This window comes from Dipodomys merriami, unplaced genomic scaffold (genome assembly GCF_024711535.1).
Source record: "Dipodomys merriami isolate MVZ:Mamm:240054 unplaced genomic scaffold, mDipMer1.0.p SCAF_59, whole genome shotgun sequence".
Taxonomy (NCBI): Eukaryota; Metazoa; Chordata; class Mammalia; order Rodentia; family Heteromyidae; genus Dipodomys; species Dipodomys merriami.
Window position 1 is genome coordinate 4647380 of NW_027206168.1, and position 21761 is coordinate 4669140.

Genomic DNA, 21761 nt, shown 5'->3' on the forward strand with positions numbered 1-21761 from the left:
ATCTCAGGAAGGAAAAGGAGACAAAAGTTAGTGAAGATCTGTGATTTGACCAGAATATGGTGCCTGATGCTACTTGGCCCTAGTTGTGGAGCATCATGGGTGGGGTGGGGAGGGGGGTGTCTAGCTACAAAGCAAACATGGGGTAGAGGAAGATACTGCTCCACAAGAGTAAAAAAAAAAAACAAACTGCTAGCAAGAGACTGAGGAGCTAGGAAGGGGTCACAAGGACTCAGACTCAGGAGCCAAAGTGGGGGCCAAGATCCTGTCTAGATAAGAGGTAGAACCTGACCAGAACTGGTCAAACCCCCAAGCTGGGAATCATCCCTAGTCCCAGGGCATAAAACCAATAAATAAGTTGTGTTCATAAGAGAAATGAGCCGGGCGCTGGTGGCTCACGCCTGTAATCCTAGCTACTCAGGAGGCTGAGATCTGAGGATCGCGGTTCAAACCCAGCCAGGGCAGGAGAGACCGTGAGACTCCTATCTCCAATAAAACCACCAGAAAACCGGAAGTGGCGCTGTAGCTCAAGTGGTAGAGTGCTCGCCTTGAGCTGAAGAGCTGAGGGACAGCGCCCAGGCCCAGAGTTCAAGCTCCACGACCGACAAAAAAAAAAAAAAAAGAAAGCAGAACATGGTTGGAGAATTTCCAGTATTGGCAAGGCTTGTGTCTTCAGCTGGGCTTTGCTGCACACCACGAGAACTTCCTTCAGCATGGAAGCGCAGCTTAGAGCTGCTGACTCCTCTCAGTGCTCACTGCTCTCCACAGCCCAGCTGCTCAGTCCTTAGTCCTTTCAACAACTGTAGGAGGCAGACAATCTTCTTCATCATTTCAGTTTATGGATAAGAAAACAGAGGATCAGGGGCTGGGAAGGTGGCTCAGTGGTAGACTGCTTGCCTTGTATGCATGAGGCCCTGGGTTCGATTCCCCAGCACCACATAAGCAAAAAGAAAAAAAAGCCAGAAGTGGTGTTGTGGCTCAAGTGGTAGAGCACTAGCCTTGAGCTGAAGAGCTGAGGGACAGCGCCCAGGCCCAGAGTTCAGGCCCCACGACCAGACACCCCCCCCCCCCAAAAAAGAAAAGAAAACAGAGGATCAGAAGGGTTACCAACTGCCCAATCTAGCCATGCTAACAAGTAAAAGAAAATCAGAAACAAAATCCAGGTCTGTCTAACTTTTTTGTTTGTTTGTTTGTGTGCTAGTACTATGGCTTGAACTCAGGTCCCTTAGGTATTTTGCTCAAGGCTGGTGTTCTACCACTTGAACCACACCTCCATTTCTAGTTTTATGGTGATTCATTAGAGGTTAGATTCATTGGGCTGGCTTGCTTGGGCTAGCTTTGAACATTAATCCTAAGATTTCAGCCTCCTGATTATAGGCATGAGGCACTAGCACCTGGCAAGAACCTTAAATTTTCATACCTAGTCTAGACTTCTCAAAATTATATTTGAACTGCTTGGGAAATGTATTTAAATATATATATATATATATATATATATATATATATATATATATATGTGTGTGTGTGTGTGTGTGTGTCTTTTTTTTTTTTTGGGTCCAGTCGTGGGGCTTGAACTCTGGGCCTGGGTGCTGTCCCTCAGCTCTTCAGCTCAAGGCTAGCACCTCTACCACTTGAGCCACAGCGCCACTTCCGGCTTTTTTCTTATGTGGTGCTAAGGAATTGAACGCAGGGCCTCAGGCATGCAAGGCAAGTGCTCTTGGCAAGAGCCACCTTCCCAGCCCTATTTAAATATATTTTAATGTTAGGGCCTACGTTCCCCTCTTGACTCCCAGTTCTGACGTATAGTTCTACTGTGGGACCTGGCATCAGCATTGTTAACAAACATTCAGAATGGTTCTCAACACTAGGCCTGTCTGCAGGAGCCTGATTGAGTCCTCACCAGCCAGAGGTGGTAGGAAACAGGGTGTAGATAGATTCCCAGGTGGCAGCAGCAGGACCTGGGAACAATGAAAGACACCAGAAAGGACTCTGAACCCAAATCCCTCGCTACAGGATGGATGGTGCTCCTTGTTTTTTTTTTGTTTTTTAACTGTATTTTTTAAAATCTTTTCTCTCTTTTTGGTACTGGGGATTGAACTTAGGATGTTGCACTTGCTAGGCAAGCGCTTTGCCACTGAGCTACATCCTAACTCATGCTCCCTGTTTAAGAACTCAGAGCTTTGGCCCTCTTTTTCTTTTTCTTTTCTTTTCTTTTTTTTTTGGGCCCGGTTGTGGGTCCTGAACTCTGGGCCTGGGCGCTGTCCCTCAGCTCTTCAGCTCAAGGCTAGCTCTCTACCACTTGAGCCACAGCACCACTTCCGGCTTTTTTCTTTTTGCTTATGTGGTGCTGAGGAATCGAACCCAGGGCCTCTGGCATGCAAGGCAAGAGCTCTACCACTGAGCCACCTTCCCAGCCCCTGGCCCTCTTTTTCCATCCCTTATCACCCTGCCCTTGGGGAAGGCTTAACATCTCATTTGCTGTCATCTGAGAAGATTAGGGGAGAGATGAAAACTTCCATTGATCAAATGGATAGAAAGAGAAAAAAAAAAACTTGCAAAGGGAAATGAGAAATAGCAGGCAGAGGATGGGAACAGGAAAGAGGGCTATCCCACAGACAGGGTAACCTGAGTTTCAAGACTGGAGGGAATGGAGTGGGGAGTTAGGTTTGTTTGTTTATAATATGAGAAACTTCCTTTGTAAACTGAGGAGGCTGAGATCTGAGGATCACTGTTCTAAGCCAGCTCAGGCAGGAAAGTCTGTGAGACTCTTATCTCCAATAAACCATTCAGAAAACGGGAAGTGGCACTGTGGCTCAAAGTGGCAGAGTGCTAGCCTTGAGCAAAAAGCTCAGTGACAGTGCTCAGGCCCTGAGTTCAAGCCCCATGACTGACCAAAAATAAATAAATAAATAAAAGGGGGGAACAAAGGATTGAGAGGATGTGTTGTGAAACTTTAGGGGAGACTGAGGTAGGAGAACAGGAAGCTGAGTGTTTGTACCCAACAGCCCCCACCTCCCCACTAAGTGAGCAACAAACTCCTTCAATGTTTCTAGCCCAGCTTTCTTCCCTGCATATCCCTGTGGCCATTCCTTCTGGAGCATTCCTTCCTCCTCACCTGCTCCTACCCAGTGAGCATACCTCAGCTTCCTGTAGGGGTATGCCACTCACTTGGTCATAGCTCATGATGAGCAGGTGACAGGGAGCCTGTTGCACTAACAGTTATTTCGTGGTGTGATTGTTGTTTCTTCAATGTCTCCCACGCTGGCATGTAAGGATCAGGTGTATAGGGTGAATGAAAGACATCATGGCTTCTTTCTCCACTCGGGACAGACTTCTTTTGTGACAGTATGATAGTGACCACTTGTATGTGAGTTGTTCTTTTCAAGGTTCCTTCCCTTGGTCCCTGTTCCCTTTGCAAGGTTACTCCTCTCCCTTTGCCTGGCATCGTGAGCCCTCCAGAGAAGCAGCTACCTAAACCATTTAGATGCTAACTTCAGCCTACATGGATGGGTCATGCCTGTAATCTTAGCTACTCAAGAGACTGAAATCTGAGGGTCACTGTTTGAAGCCAGTCTGGGCAGAAAAGTCTGTGAGACTCTTCTATCCAATTAACTACCAAAAAAAAAAAAAAAAAAGCTGCAAGTGGAGCCATGGCTCAAGTGATAGAGCCCTAGCCTTGAGCAAAAAGTTCAGGGACAGTACCCAGGTGCTGAGCTCAAGTCCCATGATAGACAGAGAGAGAGAGAGAGAAAGAGAGGGCGGGGGGCTGGCACCTCCACTTCTGACTTTTTGCTGGTTAATTGGAGATGAGAATCTCTCATTTGTCTGCCCAAGGCAGGCTTCGAACCATGATCCTTAGATCTCAGCCTCCTGGCTATGTAGGATTATGTGTACCAATGCCCAGCTTTAGGAGAAAAGATTGAGCAAGGCATTCCACAGAGGCAGGGGGGGGGTGTGGGTAGAAGGTGTGAGGTGGTGGTAGGAAGCAGCTGGACAGCTCTAACTCTCACTTCTCAAAAGAAACGAGCCAGTGCGGGGCGTCAGTAGCTCACACCTGTCATTCTAGCTACTCAGGAGGCTGAGATCTGAGGATTGAGGTTCAAAGCCAGCCCAGGCAGGAAAGTCTGGGACACTCTTATCTCCAATAAACCACTAGAAAACCAGAAGTGGTGCTGTGGCTCAAGAGGTAGAGCACTCGCCTTGAGCTGAAGAGCGCAGGGACAGTGCCTAGGCCTAGAGTTCAAGCCCCACACCCAACCAAAAAAAAAAAAAAAGAGCCAGTGATGGTGACATCACATCAGAAGTTCCTGAGCCTGGATTTATGTGGCACATTTTACTTTTTCAACCAAGATTTTTGGTAAGAAATACCGTTGGCAATGTGAAAGGTACACATTCACACAAATATGAAATATTGACTGGCCTTGAGCATCAAGGGAACAAGTTTCTTTTCCTTCCTTTTTCTTTCTTTCTTTCTTTCTTTCTTTCTTTCTTTCTTTCTTTCTTTCTTTCTTTCTTTCTTTCTTTCTTTTTTTTTTGTCGGTCATGGGGCTTGAACTCTGGGTCTGGGCACTGTCCCTCAGCTCTTCAGCTCAAGGCGAGCGCTCTACCTCTTGAGCCACAGCACCACTTCTGGTTTTTCTAGTGGTTTATTGGAGATAGGAGTCTCATGGACTTTCCTGCCAGGACTGGCTTTGAACGTCGATTCTCAGATTTCAGCCTCCTGAGTAGCTAGAATCACAGGCATGAGCCACCGGCGCCCGGCTTCTTTCTTTCTTTCTTTTTTTTTTTTTAAGTCTGAGACCAGGACTCAAACTCAGTACCTGATGCTTTCACTCGTTGCCTAGCACTATACCAACTAAGCTATGCCTCTAATTCTGGAGATATACTTTGCCCACATGCGCTAGTACTGGGGCTTGAACTTGCCCTCTACTCCCACTTGAGCTACACCTTTAATTCCTGCTTCTTGCTGCTTAACTGGTGATAAGAGGCTCTTGGATTGGCCTGCCTAGGCTGAATTTCAACTTTTATCCTTCGATCTCAGTTTTCTGAGATGTTTGTCAGAGCAGCTTTGTGTTGGTGGCCTGTCCTGGGAACCAAGAAAGGGACTTAGTTCAACCCTGAGGTGGTACTGTACAGAATTTCACACTATGAGGCTGCCAGCCAGTGCTGACCAGGGGGTCAGAGTCACTTCCTAGAGAATTCACAGACATCCCTGGAAGGGCATTGGAACCTGGAAGCAATAAAGAGATCAGCAGATCTCAAGGAGCTGCGTGCATTCCAGATCCTGCACCAGCAACTCTTGTGAGATGCTCTTCTCGTTTCCAGACAAGAACACTGACGGTGTTCAGGAAAGTCATCCCCACACCTGGCAGATGTCATGGCAGCCAGGGCCAAAAGGGCAGATGACAGCAACTTGAAATTCAAGTGTGCCCAGAGTAGAGCTGAGGGTCACAAGAAGGACTCCAGCATCTCTTCTCTTTCTTTTTTTGGGTCCGGTCATGGGGACTGAACTCTGGGCCTGGGCACTGTCCCTCAGCTCTTCAGCTCAAGGCTAGCGCTCTACCACTTGAGCCACAGTACCACTTCCGGCTTTTTTTTTCTTTTTGCTTATGTGGTGCTGAGGAATCGAACCCAGGGCCTCATGCATTGCAAGGCAAGTGCTCTACCACTGAGCCACCTTCCCAGCCCTCTCTTCTCTTTCTTGTCCCTCCATTTCTACCTAAAGATGGAAGCCTCTGCCTCATTTCTCTTCCTCCATGCTCCTGTCTCCAGATTCCACCTCTGCCTCAGCTTTTAGTCTATTCCCTCCACTCCATCTTCTCTCTCCTTCCTTCCTTCCTTCCTTTTCTCCTTCCTTCCTTCCTTCTTTCCTTCTTTCCTTCCTTCTTTCCTCAATACTGGGTTTTGAACTCAGGACCTTGCTAGGCAGGCATGGAATCTACTCTCAGGTGTACCTATGCCCCTTACTTAGCTGGGATCACAGGTACACTCTACCATACCCAACTATCCTTCCTCTTCTGCTAGTTTAGGAGCTGAGATTACAAGCATGAGCCACCACTCTTGGCATTTTTCCCTGCTTTAGTTCTGCTCCTGTCATTTCAAGACCTGGATTATTATATTTTTAAATTTTACTTTTGTTGGTCGTGGAGCTTGAACTCAGGGCCTGGGTGCTGTTTCTGAGCTCTTTTACTCAAAGCTAGCACTGAGTTCAAGCCCCATGACTGACAAAAATAAATTTTTCCAGTTTTCTAGTAGTTAATTGGAAATAGGAGTCTCATGGACTTTCCTGCCCAGGCTAGCTTTGAACTCTGATCCTCAGATCTCAGTCTCCTGAGTAGCTAGGATTACAGGCAAGAGCCACTTGCACCTGGCCTAAACTCTATATATTGGTACCAGTCCTGGGGCTTGAACTCGAGGCCAGAACACTGTTTCTGCACTTTTGTGCTCAAGGCTAGCATTCTACCTCTTGAGCCACAACTCCACTTTTATCCAGACTTTACTTATTTAATTTTCACCAGTTCTGGGGCTTAAACTCAGGGCCTGGGCACTGTCCCAGGGTTTCTTTTGCTCAAGGCTAGCACTCTACCACGTGAGCCAAAGCACCACTTTTGGCTTTTTCTGCTTATGTAGTACTGAGGAATGGAACCCAGGGCTTTATGCATGCAAGGCAAGCACTCTACCACATTCCCAGCCATAGCTCCACTTTTTGCTGGCTACTAATACTTCTTTGTCCCATTCTCAGCTGCTGACTATAAATGTGACCCTGTCCCTTCCCTGCTGTAAGCCTTTCAGAAATTCCTTATGAGGGAAGCAGAGTGAAGTCTGAGTCCCCACTGCTGAGCATGGCCAAAGCCATTGTATTGACACCTGTCTTAGACTCTCACCTTTTGTGCCTTACTGATCCTTTGCTAGGTATATACCCCGAAGTTCCAGGGACTCCCTGTGGCCTCCTCCCCATGGCCTCCTAACCTAGGCTCCCTCAGGTTGTGTTACTGGTCCACTAATGGCCCTTGGGTGGTGACAGCTCCCAGGTTTGTACCCTGAAGTGCGGAACTACAGTCTGGTTGTCTTGCAGCTGCATTTGCATAGAAAACATTCTGTTTTTATTTAGATATGCAAAATCCATAAGAATAGCACATCTTTCTGCAGATACATAATGTAGAGATTCACACTTGAAATAACATTGAGAGAATGTCAACTCTCCACACCCAAACTGGGCAATCCTTCCATTCTGATGGCGTGGAGGTGGGATGAGGAAACACATGGAGCGGGGATTGAAGCTCACGCCCTTCTCCTGCTCCTAATCCCCACTCAAAGCCACTACTTGATTCTGTCCCAGCCACAGGGTCCCCTGGATGGGCCTTGAATACAAGAAAGTCTGTGTTCAATCCTCTTGTCAGATAGCATGCAATTCTATATACTTTTTTTTTGTGTAAAAATAGTTATTTTCCAGTAATTTCCTGGGAGGGGGCTGGGACTGGGGCTTGAACTAAGGGTCTAGGTACTGTCCCTTAGTTTTTCACTCAAGGCTGGCACTCTACTGTTTGACTCACAACCAAATCCTGGCTTTTTTTGGTAATTAGTTAGGAGATAAGACTCTTATGGACTTTGTTACCCAGGCTAGCTTTGAACTGTGATCCTCAGGTCTTAGCTTCCTGAGTAGCTGGGATTACAGTTGTAAGCTTTAGTGTCTGATCCAGTAATTTCTTAAATTGATTATAACTGGGGCTGAGAAGGTGGCTCAGTGGTAGAGTGCTTGCTTGCATGTCTGAGGCTCTGGGTTCGATTACTCAGCACCATATAAGCAAAAAGGAAAAAGCCGGAAGTGGCGCTGTGGCTCAAGTGGTAGAGTGCTAGCCTTGAGCTGAAGAGCTTAGGGACAGCGCCTAGGCTCAGAGTTCAGGCCCCACCACCGGACTCAAAAAATAATAATAATAACTGGGGCTGGGAAGGTGGCTCCGTGGTAGAGTGCTTACTTGCATGCATGAGACCCTGGGTTCGATTCCTCAACACCACATAAGCAGGAAAAAAAAAGCCAGAAGTGACGCTGTGACTCAAATGGTAGAGTGCTAGCCTTGAGCTGAAGAGCTGAGGGACAGTGCCCAGTCCCAGAGTTCAGGCCCCACAACTGGCAAAAAAAAAAAAAAGAAAGAAAGAAAGAAAGGAAAAAGAAAAGAATTAGGAATATAGCTAGGAGCTGCTGGCTCATACCTGTAATCTTATCTACACAGGAGACTGAGATCTGAGGATCATTGTTCAAAGCCAGCCCAGTAAGGAAAGTCTGAAATTCTTATCTCCAATTAACTATCAAAAAGCCAGAATTGGCACTGTGGCACAAAATGGTAGAGAGCAAAATTTGAGCACAACCAGAAAAAAAACAAACAAACAATTTGGACCATATTCATTTTAATTCACCCACTTCATTTGCCCACCCCAACTTCCCTTTCTTTGGAAGAATAACTATGGTGACACTATTGTAATGATACAAACACAAAATAAGGAGTATTCAAAGTATATATTACAACTTACTATAAGCCTGTTGCTATATTTGTTCCTAATTTCAATAGAGGATTATAAATTTATCCATATTTTGCAGACCCAGCAAACTGTAGGATACTGCTAATTATAGTTGAAAAACATCAAAATTTTCTAGTTATAAACAATTCTAATTATGGGGCTGGGAAGGTGGCTCAGTGGTAGTGTGCTTGCCTTGCATGCCAGAGGCCCTGGGTTTGATTCCTCAGCACCACATAAGAAAAAAGCCGGAAGTGGTGCTGTGGCTCAAGTGGTAGAGCGCTAGCCTTGAGCTGAAGAGCTGAGGGACAGCGCCCAGGCCCAGAGTTCATGCCTCACGACCGGACCAAAAACAAAACAAAAACAAAAACAAATAAACAATTCTAGTTATAAACATTCCTATTTCTTGAATGTGTTTAGATCCAAATAAAACACATGAAAAATCTCAAAATTATCCTCACCTAGGAGAAAAAGATCAATAACACAATACATTAAATTATCCACAGTAGTTTGCATGAGGTAGTGGAATTTGGGATCATTATTTTGTTTTTTTTGTTTTGGTCCGGTCGTGGGGCCTGAACTCTGGGCCTGGGCGCTGTCCCTCAGCTCTTCAGCTTAAGGTTAGCGCTCTACCACTTGAGCCACAGCGCTACTTCCGGCTTTTTTTTTTCTGCTTATGTGGTGCTGAGGAACCCAGGGCCTCATGCATGTAAGGCAAGTGCTCTACCACTGAGCCACCTTCCCAGCCCTGGGATCATTGTTTATCCCTACTTCTCTGCAATTTTCAGATCTTCAGAAGAAAAAAAAAAATCCTAAAAATTTTCTGAAGCTCCTCAGCCTTGTGTTCTCCAGATTCAACAATGTCCTCTTTTCTTTCTTTCTTTTATTTTGTACATATATATACATATGTTATTATATAGAGAGACACTATATAATATATACATAATATATAAAATATCTATTATATATTTTACATTTATAGTGTATTATAATATATATGCATACACACATATATAAAATAGACAGGGTCTTTCCTAGATTGGTCTTGAACGCCTGGGCTCAGTGATTCTCCTATCTCTGCCTCCAATTGCTAAGGCTACAAGGGTAGTCATGGTACCAGGAACCGGGAACCAGGAAGCCATACCCTCAGTGGATTGTCCTTCAGAGGTCCACAATGCAATGGGGCCAGAGAAGGGAGTAGCTTTCAGAAGAAGTACAGCAATTGGAGTTGGAAATTAACATGTAGAACCCATGTCTCCTCCCAGATTAATTTTTTTTTCTTTCTTTTTTTTTTTCTTTTACCAGTCCTGGGGCTTGAACTCAGGGCCTGGGCACTCTACCACTTGAACCACAGTGCCACGTCTGTCTTTTTCTGTTTATATGGTAAACATATAAACAGAATTGAACCCAGGGCTCCATGCATGCTAGGCAAGCACTCTACCACTAAGCCACATCCCCAGCTCCCAGATTAATTTTCTAGAGAGCAAGAGGCAGACAGCTCAATCAAGATATCACCCCAGCCAACATACCTCCATCCTGATGCCTCTGCAGTCAGTGTGTAGCTTTCTGAACACCAGAAATGCAGTGACCAAGATACTAAGACTTTTGGTGTACCAGTTGCTTCATCCACAGGCCCCAAGATGTAGCTCACCTAGTCAATGCCTTGCCCTGACCAGCAGCCCAGAGCTGCAGGAATCCTCTTCTAGACCAACTATCAAGTCTCACATCAGTATCCTCTCCTCCACTGTACACAGCCCACTCCCAATTAGTGCCTCATCTCAACGGAAGAAGTAGACTTCATCATCTCTTCACACACACCAGGAACAGAAGCTGGGATAGAAGAAATACTGCCTGAGGTAGCATAGCCCAAAGCCAGTGTTTCTCCATCCCCATCCAGCCCACACCCTGCGATTGCTCTCATGGACATGGTACCTGCTGCCACTGGCCTGTGGTAGCAGGAAAGTGGATGTAGGAAAGATGCAGCATTTACCTGGGTCATGGGTGTCCAGATGGGAGAGCCTTTGAGGGCAGCTGCACACTGAGGGTTGTGTTTGGGTGCCGCTGACAGTTGCAGTGCTGCCTCCCAGCCCTCACTCAGCCCTGGGGGCCGGGCATGAGCACCAGCCTGCCAGTACTTCCTCTTTCCTGCCAGCCAGCCCATGGAGGGAGAGGGGGCTGAGCGCCGTGACCAAGGCAGCCATTCCACTTCCCAGGGAAGCCACTGCCCGGGATTTCCCAGAGCCAAATTTCTCTCTGTGTCTTTCTCTGTCTCTCTGTCTCTGTCTCTCTCCCTTCTTTCCTTCCTTCCTTTTGTTCTCTTTCCTTCTTCCCACCTACCCTCCCTCCTTCCTTCCTTCCTTTCTCTTCTTTCTTTCTCTTTCCTTCCTTCTCTCCCTTCTTTTTCTCTCTCCCTTCTTTTTCTTTCTTTCTTTTCTCTCTTTTCTCTCTTTCTTTTCTCTCTTTCTCTCTTTCTTTCTCTCTTTCTTTCTCTCTTTCTCTCTCTCTTTCTCTCTCTTTCTCTCTTTCTCTCTCTCTTTCTCTCTCTCTTTCTCTCTCTCTCTCTCTCTCTTTCTTTCTTTCTTTCTTTCTTTCTTTCTTTCTTTCTTTCTTTCTTTCTTTCTTTCTTTCTTTCTTTCTTTCTGTCAGTCGTGTTGAACTCTGGGCCTGGGCACTGTCTCTCAGCTCTTCAGCTCAAGGCAAGTGTTCTTTCACTTGAGCCACAGTGCCACGTCTGTTTTCTGGTGGTTTATTGAAGCATCTCACAGACTTTCCTGCCAGGCTGGCTTTGAATAGCGATCCTCAGATCTCAGCCTCCTGAGTAGCTAGGATTACAGGCATGAGCCATCGACGCCTGGCCCTTCCTTCCTTCCTTCCTTCCTTCCTTCCTTCCTTCCTTCCTTCCTTCCTTTCTTCCTTCCTTCCTTCCTTCCTTCCTCCCCTTCCTTCCTTCCTTTTTTTCTTTCTTTCTTTCTTTCTTTTTTCTCTTTCCTTCCTTCCCTCCTCCTACTTTCTCTCTTCCTTCCTTCCTTCCTTCCTTCCTTTCTTTCTTTCTTTCTTTTTCTTTCTTTCTTTCTTCTTTCTTTCTTATATTATCTTTAAGTAGTTGTACATAGGAGTTGCCATTTAACAAGGCAGTTTATGAATATAGTATATCTTGCTCAATGTCATCTCTTTCAACATTTTCATTCAGCCGTCCTCTCCCAACCCCTTCCTTCAGCCCCTCAGTTTTGTAGGACCTACGTTGGATTCTTGTCTCAGAAGCCAGATCTTCTCATTGTTTCTGTTGCTCTCCTGAGGAGCACAGGGTGCAGGAGGTGCACCTGGGGTTCAGCTCCAGGATGGACAGAGACTTGGCAGTGTGGGTGGGTAAGCTGGCCTCAAAGAGCAAGTCTTCTCTGAGCATTCCTGGACACCATAGCCTGGACCAAAAGAGACAGCCTTGGCTCACTTGCTACATCATTGTGAAGCTCACACACTTTGAAAATGGAAGCTTGGGGTAGGAAAACCAAGTCACCATGCTGTGGAATTGGCTGCTTCTAAGTGAATGAGCAGTCACACCAATGGAACACTAAGGAGCATTGAATATTCCTGGAGCCAATGAGTTGTTATTGCTCTCAGTAATAATGATGATAACTTGTTGAGCATCGTAGCACACACCTGAATCCCACCTAATCTGGAGGCAGAGACTAGAGGCTCATGCATTTGAGGCCAGCCCACAAAAAGTTAGTGATGTTCTACCTCAAAAACAGAATACAAAGCCAGGCATGCTAGTAGCTCACATCTATAATCCTAACTACTCAAGAGGCTGAGATCTGAGGGTCAAGGTTTAAAGCCATCTTCAGTAGACAAATCCAAGAGACCCTCATCTTCAATTAACCAGCAAAAAGCTAGATGTGGAGATTTGGCTCAAGAGGTAGAGTGCCAGCGGTGTGTGAAAATGCCTAGCAAGTATTCCAGGCTCTGAGTTCAAAACCTAGAATGTCTAGTAAATGTTTTGTATCCTTCGTGGATTTCCCTCATATAAATACTTCTCCAGGGGCTGGGAAGGTGGTAGAGTGCTTGCATTGCATGCATGAGGTCCTTGGTTCGATTCCTCAGCACCACAGAAGCAGAAAAAGATGGAAGTGAGGCTGAGGCTCAAGTGGTAGAGCGCTAGTCAACAGCTGAAGAGCTGAGGGACAGCGCCTAGGCCCAGAGTTCAGGCCTCACAACCAACCGAAAAAAAAAAAAAAGAGGGCTGGGAAGGTGGCTCAGTGGTAAAGCGCTTGCCTTGCATGCATGAGGCCCTGGGTTCGATTCCTCAGCACCACATAAGCAAAAAGAAAAAAGCTGGAAGTGGCGCTGTGGCTCAAGTGGTAGAGCGCTAGCCTTGAGCTGAAGAGCTGAGGGACAGCGCCCAGGCCCAGAGTTCAGGCCCCACGACCGGACCCAAAAAATAAATAAATAAATAAATAAATAAATAAAATTTTAAACCAGAATTTAAAGTAATTTACATGCCATCATTGCAGTACTGCCTGAAATTGAGTATTACTAATTACCATTCTGTTATCTTAGTTTAAAGAACTCCCTTTAACATTTCTAGAAACATTTCTAGTGAGGCCAATCTAGAGGTGACGAATTCCCTCAGCTTCTGTTGCTCATGAAAGTCTTTATGTATTCTCTTCTGAGGCACAGCTTTGCTAGGTAAAGCATTCTTGGTCAGCAGTTTGTTTCAGTGCTTTGGAAATCTTACTTCATTTCTTTTTTTTGTTTATGTTTGGCTTAGATGCCCTCTGTGTTCTCTCGTAATTCTCTGAGCTTCCTTAAAACAATGGTTTTTAATTCTTTTACATGCAATGAATAGATTTTCATTTCTTTTGAGACTAGACACTGAAGGGCTGTGATGTTCTTTTGGTGATGGATCATATTGCATTGGTTTCTCATGTTTCTGGTAGTCTTGCTTTACTGTCTTAAAAAAAAAAAAAAAAAAAAAAAAAAGATACCGGGGCTTGACTTGGCCTGGGTGCTATCCCTGAGCCTCTTTGTGCTCAAAGTTAGCATTCTACCACTTTGAGCCATTGTGTTACTTCTGGTTTTCAGGTAATATTACTTCACAGATTCTCCAGCCCAAGCAGGTTTCAAACTGGGATCCTCAGATCTCAGCCTCCTGAGTAGCTAGGATTATAGGCATGAGCTACTGGCGCCCAGCTGCTTTATTGTCTTGGTACATGAAGAGGCAGTTACTTCTTCTAGTTGTCAGTGTGTGTGTGTGTGTGTGTGTGTGTGTGTGTGTGTGTGTGTGTGTGTGTGTTTGGGATCAGAACCAGGGCCTTGAGCTACCTGTACTATTCAGCCAGGATAGAGGATGTGTTTGTGCATGTGTGTGTATGTGCCAATACTGGGATTTGAATTCAGGGCTTCATACTTTCCCTTAGATTTTTTTGCCTAGGGCATTGTACCACTTGAATCACACCTCTGCTACTGATTAATTGGAGATAAGAGTCTCATAGACTTTCCTGCCCAGGCAGGCTTCAAACCGTGACTCTTAGACATCAGCCTGTTGGAGTACCTAAGATTTCAGGCTTGAGTCACTGGTGCCCCCTAGTCCAAAGCTCTCTCAGAACTTCCAAGTGGATTTAGATTTGTCTTCTCTACTCTCCTTGATTTTTTGTTATTTAGGGAGGATTCTTTGTGCTGTATGACTTCTTCTTGATCCTGCAACGCTTGGTCATTTACTGATGGTCTCCCATTTGTCCAAGTTTCTGTGCCTTTGCCCATTCCTGCAAAGTCAATCCCTGAGTTCAACCCCCAGGACCAACAAACACACACGCGCGTGCGCGCGCGCACACACACACACACACACACACACACACACAGAGGCACATGCAGGGCACCAGCCCAGGTCTGGGAGATGAGCTATGGAGACTACTAGGCATGACTGTGGGCATGTTGGGGAACGAGCAGTTGAGGCAGCTGCTCATTGTCTAAACCACCAGATGGAGTCCATGAAGCAGCTGGCAGGCAGGATGTGTAGCCTTTTGCTGTTTTGAACCCTGATTTCCAAGAGTTGCTTTTTTGCTCCCAACTTCTCAGCCATGCCTATCCCCTCACTGTTTCAAGAAAGAAGTAGGACACAAAGTCCAGCACACTTGGGACACTGTGCCCTTGCTTTCTCCTGCAGGTGGATCAGGAGCCAGGGGCTGTTCTGGTGCTGAGCTCAGCCCTTATGGGGGAGGGTGATGCTGGTAATATGCCCTTTTTTTTATTGCCTCCAGTGTGTCTGCTTTTAGGTATGCTTTTAGTTATTTTGCTCCAGTACTGTGCTGGAATTTCTTCTGTGGACTCCTGGACTTCCACAAGGTGCTCTAGTACATGGATGTATGGTTGTCACTTCTAGGAGAGACAGATTAAAAACTATCCTGCCATTTTCCTCTGTATTCTCCTCTTCTGTTACTATCTGCTTTTCCCTGCTGATAAATTCCTGGACACCTCTCTATGACCCTCTCTAATCTTGGTACCAACATACCTTAAAGACAATAGAAAACACCTGCATGGGGCTGGTGGCTCATACCTATCACTCTAGCTACTCAGGAGGCTGAGATCTAAGGATCACAGTTCAAAGCCAGCCTGGGCAGGAAAGACTGTGAGACTCTTATCTACAATTAACCACCAGTAAGCCAGAAGTGGAGATGTGGCTTGAAGGGTAGAGTACCAGCCTTGAGCAAAAAAGCGGAGTGAGCACTCAAGACCTTAAGTTTGAGCCCCATTAGCAGCACAAATAAAATAAACTAAAATAAATATGAATAAAAAATAAAACTGCAGCCGGGCGCTGGTGGCTCACGCCTGTAATCCTAGCTACTCAGGAGGCTGAGATCTGAGGATCGCGGTTCAAAGCCAGCCCGGGCAGGAGAGACCGTGAGACTCTTATCTCCAATAAACCACCAGAAAACTGGAAGTGGCGCTGTAGCTCAAGTGGTAGAGCAATCGCCTTGAGCTGAAGAGCTGAGGGACAGCACCCAGGCCCAGAGTTCAAGACCCACGACCGACCAAAAAATAAATAAATAAATAAAAGTGCATAAAGAAGCTGTCATCCACAGACAGAGGCAATTTCATTTTGTGAAACTTGAGGGCCTATTTTGTCAAGATGTGCAAAGATTAGAGAAAAGATCCAGCAAGAAAGCCCCTCAGCCCATCCACCAGGGGTCACACTTATAATCCCCACTGTTCAGGAAGCTGAGATCTAAGGATCTAAGGATCCAGCCTGGGCAGTCTCCAATCAATCAATCAGCAAAAAACCCCAAGTGGAGTTGCAGCTCAAGTGGTAGAGTGCCAGCCATGAGTGAAAAAGCTAAGAGACAACATCCAAGCCTGAGTTCAAGCCTCAGCAACGGCACACACAAAAGAAATCCCTCAGGGCGGCTGAGTGTGTAGTTCAGTGGTATAGTACCGGCCTCACATGCTGAGGTCTGGGTTTGATCCTCATCTTAGGGGGAAAAAAAATCCCCCAAGGTGCAGGAGGAAAGTAAAGACAGACTAATGCAGGTTAACTTCATTCCAGGTCCTGTCCTCATAGGACAGGACTCAGCTGAGTGAGTCACAGAAGTAATTACTGACCAAAGATGTGAATGTTAGTGCTGTAGAGGCATAGAAGGAGAGCTGAGAGGGCCACCGTTGAATGGTGACATTCAAATTGGGCCTTGACGGCGGTGTAGAAGTTCACCAAATAGAAAGAATGCAGGTAAAGCCAGAGTGTTTGGAGAATGGCAAATGACTGTACCAGACCGGGACCGAGCATAGCCGGTAAGGAAAGGCCTAAGAGCCAAGTTTAGGGACTTCACTAAGACATCGGGATCTGCCCATTTCCTTGCTACTTACACACTTCCTCTGACCCAGCTATTTATCTTCAATGCGGCAAAAAGAGAGCAGGAAATCATGATGTTCATATCTGACCTTCTTACTGTACATCGCAAATGCCACCTACAGGTTGGCAAAGCTAAAGTGGCACATTGGCTCTAAATGAAGTCAGAGTAGGGTCAAAGTGTATGGAGTTCGCCCTCTTCTGGCCATCTCTGGCATTTTCACCTTCTCAGAAATATCCAGCAGGTCTACCAAGGGGAGGGAATGTTAACCTCTTAACATCTCAGAGCTTAAGACTGTTCAACTAGAGGACACCAGGAAAGGTTTCTAGTTCATTCCTTATATCATCACTTAATATCCGCATCAACATTTTCCCACCCAGCATCTGTTGTCCATTTCTTCTCATTAAGCTAACTGTGTCAACATAGATAGTGAAAGGAACTTTGAAGATAAGATGAAAGATTTTGAAATGGAACCTCCTAAGAAAGATTTAGGAGAATCAGTGAACTGTAGAGTGTACAATCATGTAAGCAAGAGATTGGTGAGGGGGGCTGGGAAGGTGGCTCAGTGGTGGAGCGCTTGCCTTGCAAGCCAGAGGCCCTGGGTTCGATTCCTCAGCACCACATAAGCAAAAAGAAAAAAAAAAGCCGGAAGTGGCGCTGTGGCTCAAGTGGTAGAGCTCTAGCCTTGAGCTGAAGAGCTGAGGGAGAGCACCCAGGCCCAGTTCAGGCCCCATGATCAGACCCCCCCCCAAAAAAAAGAGATTGGTGAGGAATGAAGAAGGGGCTGTGAGCCAAGGGATGCAGGTAGCCTGTAAGGTTCAATAAAGGGGAAGATATGAACATCTCCTGAGTAGCCACTGGTACCCTGTTTTCCATCCCTTCTTTGAAGTGAATAATAATCTTTTCTCTTGGAAAACTATCTTCCACTGACCTTGTGCCCTCATCAATCCTATTTCTTCAATAGCTACCTTCTTCTTTTTCATTTGCTGCTCCCCACCCCCACGAGGGATTCAGGCATTTCTGGATGCTAAAAAGATGAGGAAATAGAAAGTTCCCCAGACCTCCGGATAGAACCAGTCTGCCAGCCAGCCCATTCAGCTCTCCAGAACTGTCTGAGAATGCATTGGAGTTGCTTTCAGCCAGGAAATGTCACAGAGCAAACAAGAAACAAATGTACAAATTACCAGTTCTGGGGCCCTTTTAATACCTCCTTGTGTATGCCTGAGCCAGTTCAAGGAAAGTTACTGTAATTTGGTGCCAAATCATTTCTGACAGAACAATTTAGAAAGTATATTCAGCAAGTTGGGAATGTGGCTCAGTGGTAGAGTACTTGACTACCATGCATGAAGCCCTGGGTTCAATTCCTCAGTACCACATAAACAGAAAAGCTTCAAGTGGCACTGTTGCGCAAATGGTAGAGTGCTATCCTTGAGGAAAAGAAGCTCAGGGACAGTGCTCAGGCCCTGAGTTCAAGCCCCAGGACTGGCAAAAAAAAGAAAGAAAGAAAGTATATTCAGCCTTCTAAAGCTATAATTCCACATCCACAGACTTAACCAACCATGGATCAAAATACTTAAATAAAATGTGTGAACTGAGCCTGTACAGATTTTTTTCCTTATTATTGCTCCCTAAGGACATACAGTACAGCAACTATTTATATAAAGTACTGGCATTCTATTAGGTATTATGAGTAACCTAAAGATAATCTAAAAATATTCATGAGGCTGGGGCTCATTCTTGTAGTCCTAGCTACGTAGGAGGCTGAGATCTAAGAATCATGATTTGAAGGCAACCTTGACAGAAAAATCTGTGAGACTCTTATCTCCAATTAGCTAGCAAAAAGCTAGAAGCGGAGATGTGGCTCAAGTGGTAGTGTAGCCACTTGAGCAAAAAAGGCAAGTGAGAGTGCTAAGCCATGAGTTCAAGCCCCAGCACCTGCAAAAATAGAATGTGCATATCTCATAACATGCAAATGCTGCACATTTAATGCAGTATTCTTTTTATCTCTTCCATTCTGGCCCATAGAGCCTTATCAGAGGTGAGGCCAGAATGTTGATATGTTGTCGTGATATGTTGTCTCAGTTTTCCTCACAAGAGTTGTTCACACTGAAAAGTATTCAATTTAGCAAGCCTTTATTTACTTTTTTAAACCTTTGTTTGGGGGGCAGGGAGGGTGTCTGTGTGTGTCTGTGTACTAGGGCTTGAACTCAGGGCCCAGATGCTGTCCCTTAAGCTGTCCCTTAAGCCATATCTCCACTTCTGGCATTTGTTGGTTAATTAGAGATAAGAGTCAAATAGACTTTCTTGTCTGGTCTGGCTTTGAACTGTGATCTGCAAATCTCAGGATTACAGATGTGAGCCAGCTATTTTAAACCATTTTTAAGCACATGGTTCTGTGGCATTCTACATCCCGGCAGCTTTGCATTCTTCCACCTTCAGGACTGAGAGTCTATGTGCACTGAGTGCACTTCACTCTTCCCTTCTTTTTGCCACAGGCAGACTTGCTTTCTTGAAAGCAAGTCTAATGCATTTCCAGAACCTTCCAAAGCACATCCGTGTCTGGGTTCCCATACTATCTTTGAACTATTATCAAGCAAAACCAAACTAAACCTTTGAAGTGAGCCTCCACCACCCATGGAGAAAAGCCACAAGTTTGCCTTCATGTCATATTCATGAACCACACACATGCAGCTCCCTGAGGGGACCAGGATACCAGGCAACATCTCCATCAGAGGCCAGAGACATTTGAGAGGCATTTATATCCTGATATGGGGCAGTCAAATCTCAGTGCTGGGGAATAGATTTTTCTGGGTGCAGGGGCCTACCCAGTTCAATACTAAAAGATAATTTTGTGATTGTGTGTGTGTGTGTGTGTGTGTGTGTGTGTGTGTGCTGGAAATGGAATTTGAATTTAGGGCCTGGCCACTCCCTTGTCTTTTTTACTCAAGGCTGGCACTCTCTTGAGTGCCACTCTCTTGGCACTCCACTTTTAGTTTTTTGGTGGTTAGTTGGAGATTAAGTCTCATAGACTTTCCTGCCTGGACTGGCTTTGAACTGCAATCTTCAGATCTTGGCCTCCTGAGTAGCTAGGATTACATGCCTAGACCATGGGCACTCCAGCCTACAAGATAATTTTCCATAAAAGATAAAATCATAAATTCATGCTGATATAAAATCAAACTCCCAGTAAATATTTAATCAATTGAATGTAATTGTGGGGCCTGAACTCTGGGCCTGGGCGCTGTCCCTCAGCTCTTCAACTCAAGGCTAGCACTCTACCACTTGAGCCACAGCGCCACTTCTGGCTTTTTTTCTTTTTTGCTTATGTGGTGCTGAGGAATCGAACCCAGGGCCTCAGGCATGCAAGGCAAGTGCTCTACCACTGAGCCACCTTCCCAGCCCGAATGTAATCTTGATTGCCGACTTGGTTGGACTGAAAATCTCCAAGGAGCTAAGCAAAGCACAGCTCTTGGCATATCTGTGAGAGACGTACAGAGAGCATTACCTAAGGGAGGAAGACCCACCTGACTGTGAGTGGCGCCATCCTGTGACCAGAGGACCTGCATTTAATATAAAAGGGCAAAAGGAGGATCGACTTCTTTGCAGGCTGGCTACTATGGTGTAGCGCCCTATTCCACTACTGAAACCATGAGCCAAACAAATATTCCCCTCTCTAAGTTGTTTTGCAAATTTAAGTATTTTAGCACAGCAAACCTGAAATATCACAATAAGAGAAACAGGAAGATATTAGAATAAGTCTAGAAGACAATCCCTCTGTGCACTGGTAGCTCATGCCTACAATCCTAGTTACTCAAGAAGCTGGTATCTAAGGATTGTCGTTTGAAGCCAGTTTGGGGAGGAATGTCTGTGAGATGCTTATCTCCAATTAGCCAGCAAAAAGCTGGAAGTGGAGCTATAGCTCAAGTGAGGGGACACTAGCTTTGAGTAGAGTGGTGTGTGGCTCAAGTGGCCTTTTATCAGCCTTGAGTGAAAAAGTCAAGTGAAGTGTGAGGCCCTGAGTTCAAGCCCCAGAACTGGCATCAGAAGAGAGAGAGAGAAAGAGAGAGAGGGGGAGGGAGAGAGGAAAAAAGAAAGCCCCAAGATTAGAATTTATACATTACAGATTAAATCAGTGATTTTGAAATGAATGTGCAAGTAAAATTGTCTCCTCTACTCCCCCTCCCATCTAAAGGAAGTAGAATTCATTATAATTTGGGGTGTGGCCTAGTTTGGGTGTAGAATGTTTTCCATTGCCCATGTGTGGAAGGCTTGGTTCTCTGCCCATTTTGCTGTCTGGGAGGTAGCAGTTGGATGTTTAGGAGTTGAAATCCTGTGGAAAGGAGTTAGATCATTGGGGGAGCATGCCTTCAAGGAGTTATTGGAGCCCTGCCTCCCCGATTTTCTTTCTCTTTGCTTTCCAGCTGTCATGACAGGAGCCAGCTCCTCAACCATGCCCTTCCACCAGGGGGTTCTGCCTCACCATAGGCCCCAAAGGAATAGCACGGATAGCAGAAACACCGCACGGCTAAACAATCAGGACAAAGGCTTCTCCCTCTCATAGAGATTGTACATCTGTTCTCTTGAGCAACCCCCTAGACACCACATCATCAGGGGTGTGGGCAGCTTCTGGACACCATGCCATGCATGGCTCACTGTCCCTGGAAGACCTGCATGGGAACAGTGGGGCTGATTGGACCTCAGTGGTGTGTGCTCAATTGGGTATCCAGTCAGAGGGGCTAAAGGATGCCTGGAGAGCTCGTGCAGGATGCATGGAGCTTCTGATTGGGCCTTGGAATTGGTTCTGGCCTGCAAGCTGTCCAATGATCTGATTCTCATAGCACTCATCTACAGTGCACAGTGTTCCCCTGGAGGGCTCCTCTAGGAATACCCTTCTGTCTAGCAGCAGCTCTATTTATGCTTTTCTTCACTACATCACTGTCTCTCTCCTTTTGTGACTCACTCTTGGAGGCCATATGACTAAGGACCTGCTCTAGGTCTTACAGTCTCTGTTTCAGTACTGTGGTCAACAGAGGGAAATCTCTATAACTCAGTCTTTCCTATTGAAAAGTTGATTGTCTCGGGTGTTTTGTCACAGTGGCTGAGAGCTGACTATGTTAACTGAATGTCTACAGGGCAGAATAGTATTTCCTTATCTTCAGACCAGAATTCCTTTGGCATTGTTGTGAGTTATCCCTATTTCACAAGGTCATCCAAAGGGTTGTCTTTAGAACTTAAACAATGCATCGTTTTATGATGAAACATTTTTTCTCTCTACCTGAGAGATTTGAGGTTGAAATTAAACTTCTAGAAAGAAGAGCACATCAATGGACCTTGAAAGAAGAGGGGAATCAGGAGCTGCTTGTACAGACTGAAAACAAAGGTTCCCATTTTTCTTTCTTTTGATAATACTAG

At 45.6% G+C, this 21761-nt stretch overlaps 1 protein-coding gene across 1 annotated transcript in view; it reads right to left on the reverse strand.

The window, feature by feature from the left end:
• The window catches only part of Scimp (SLP adaptor and CSK interacting membrane protein), a 35544-nt gene extending 24915 nt beyond the window's left edge, over window positions 1–10629 (reverse strand). The window contains exon 1 of the mRNA XM_070001390.1: window positions 10502–10629. Coding sequence (XP_069857491.1) covers window positions 10502–10510 — 9 coding nt within the window. The 5' untranslated portion in view covers window positions 10511–10629. The remainder of the gene's footprint in view (window positions 1–10501) is intronic.
• Between the last annotated feature and the right edge of the window lie 11132 nt (window positions 10630–21761).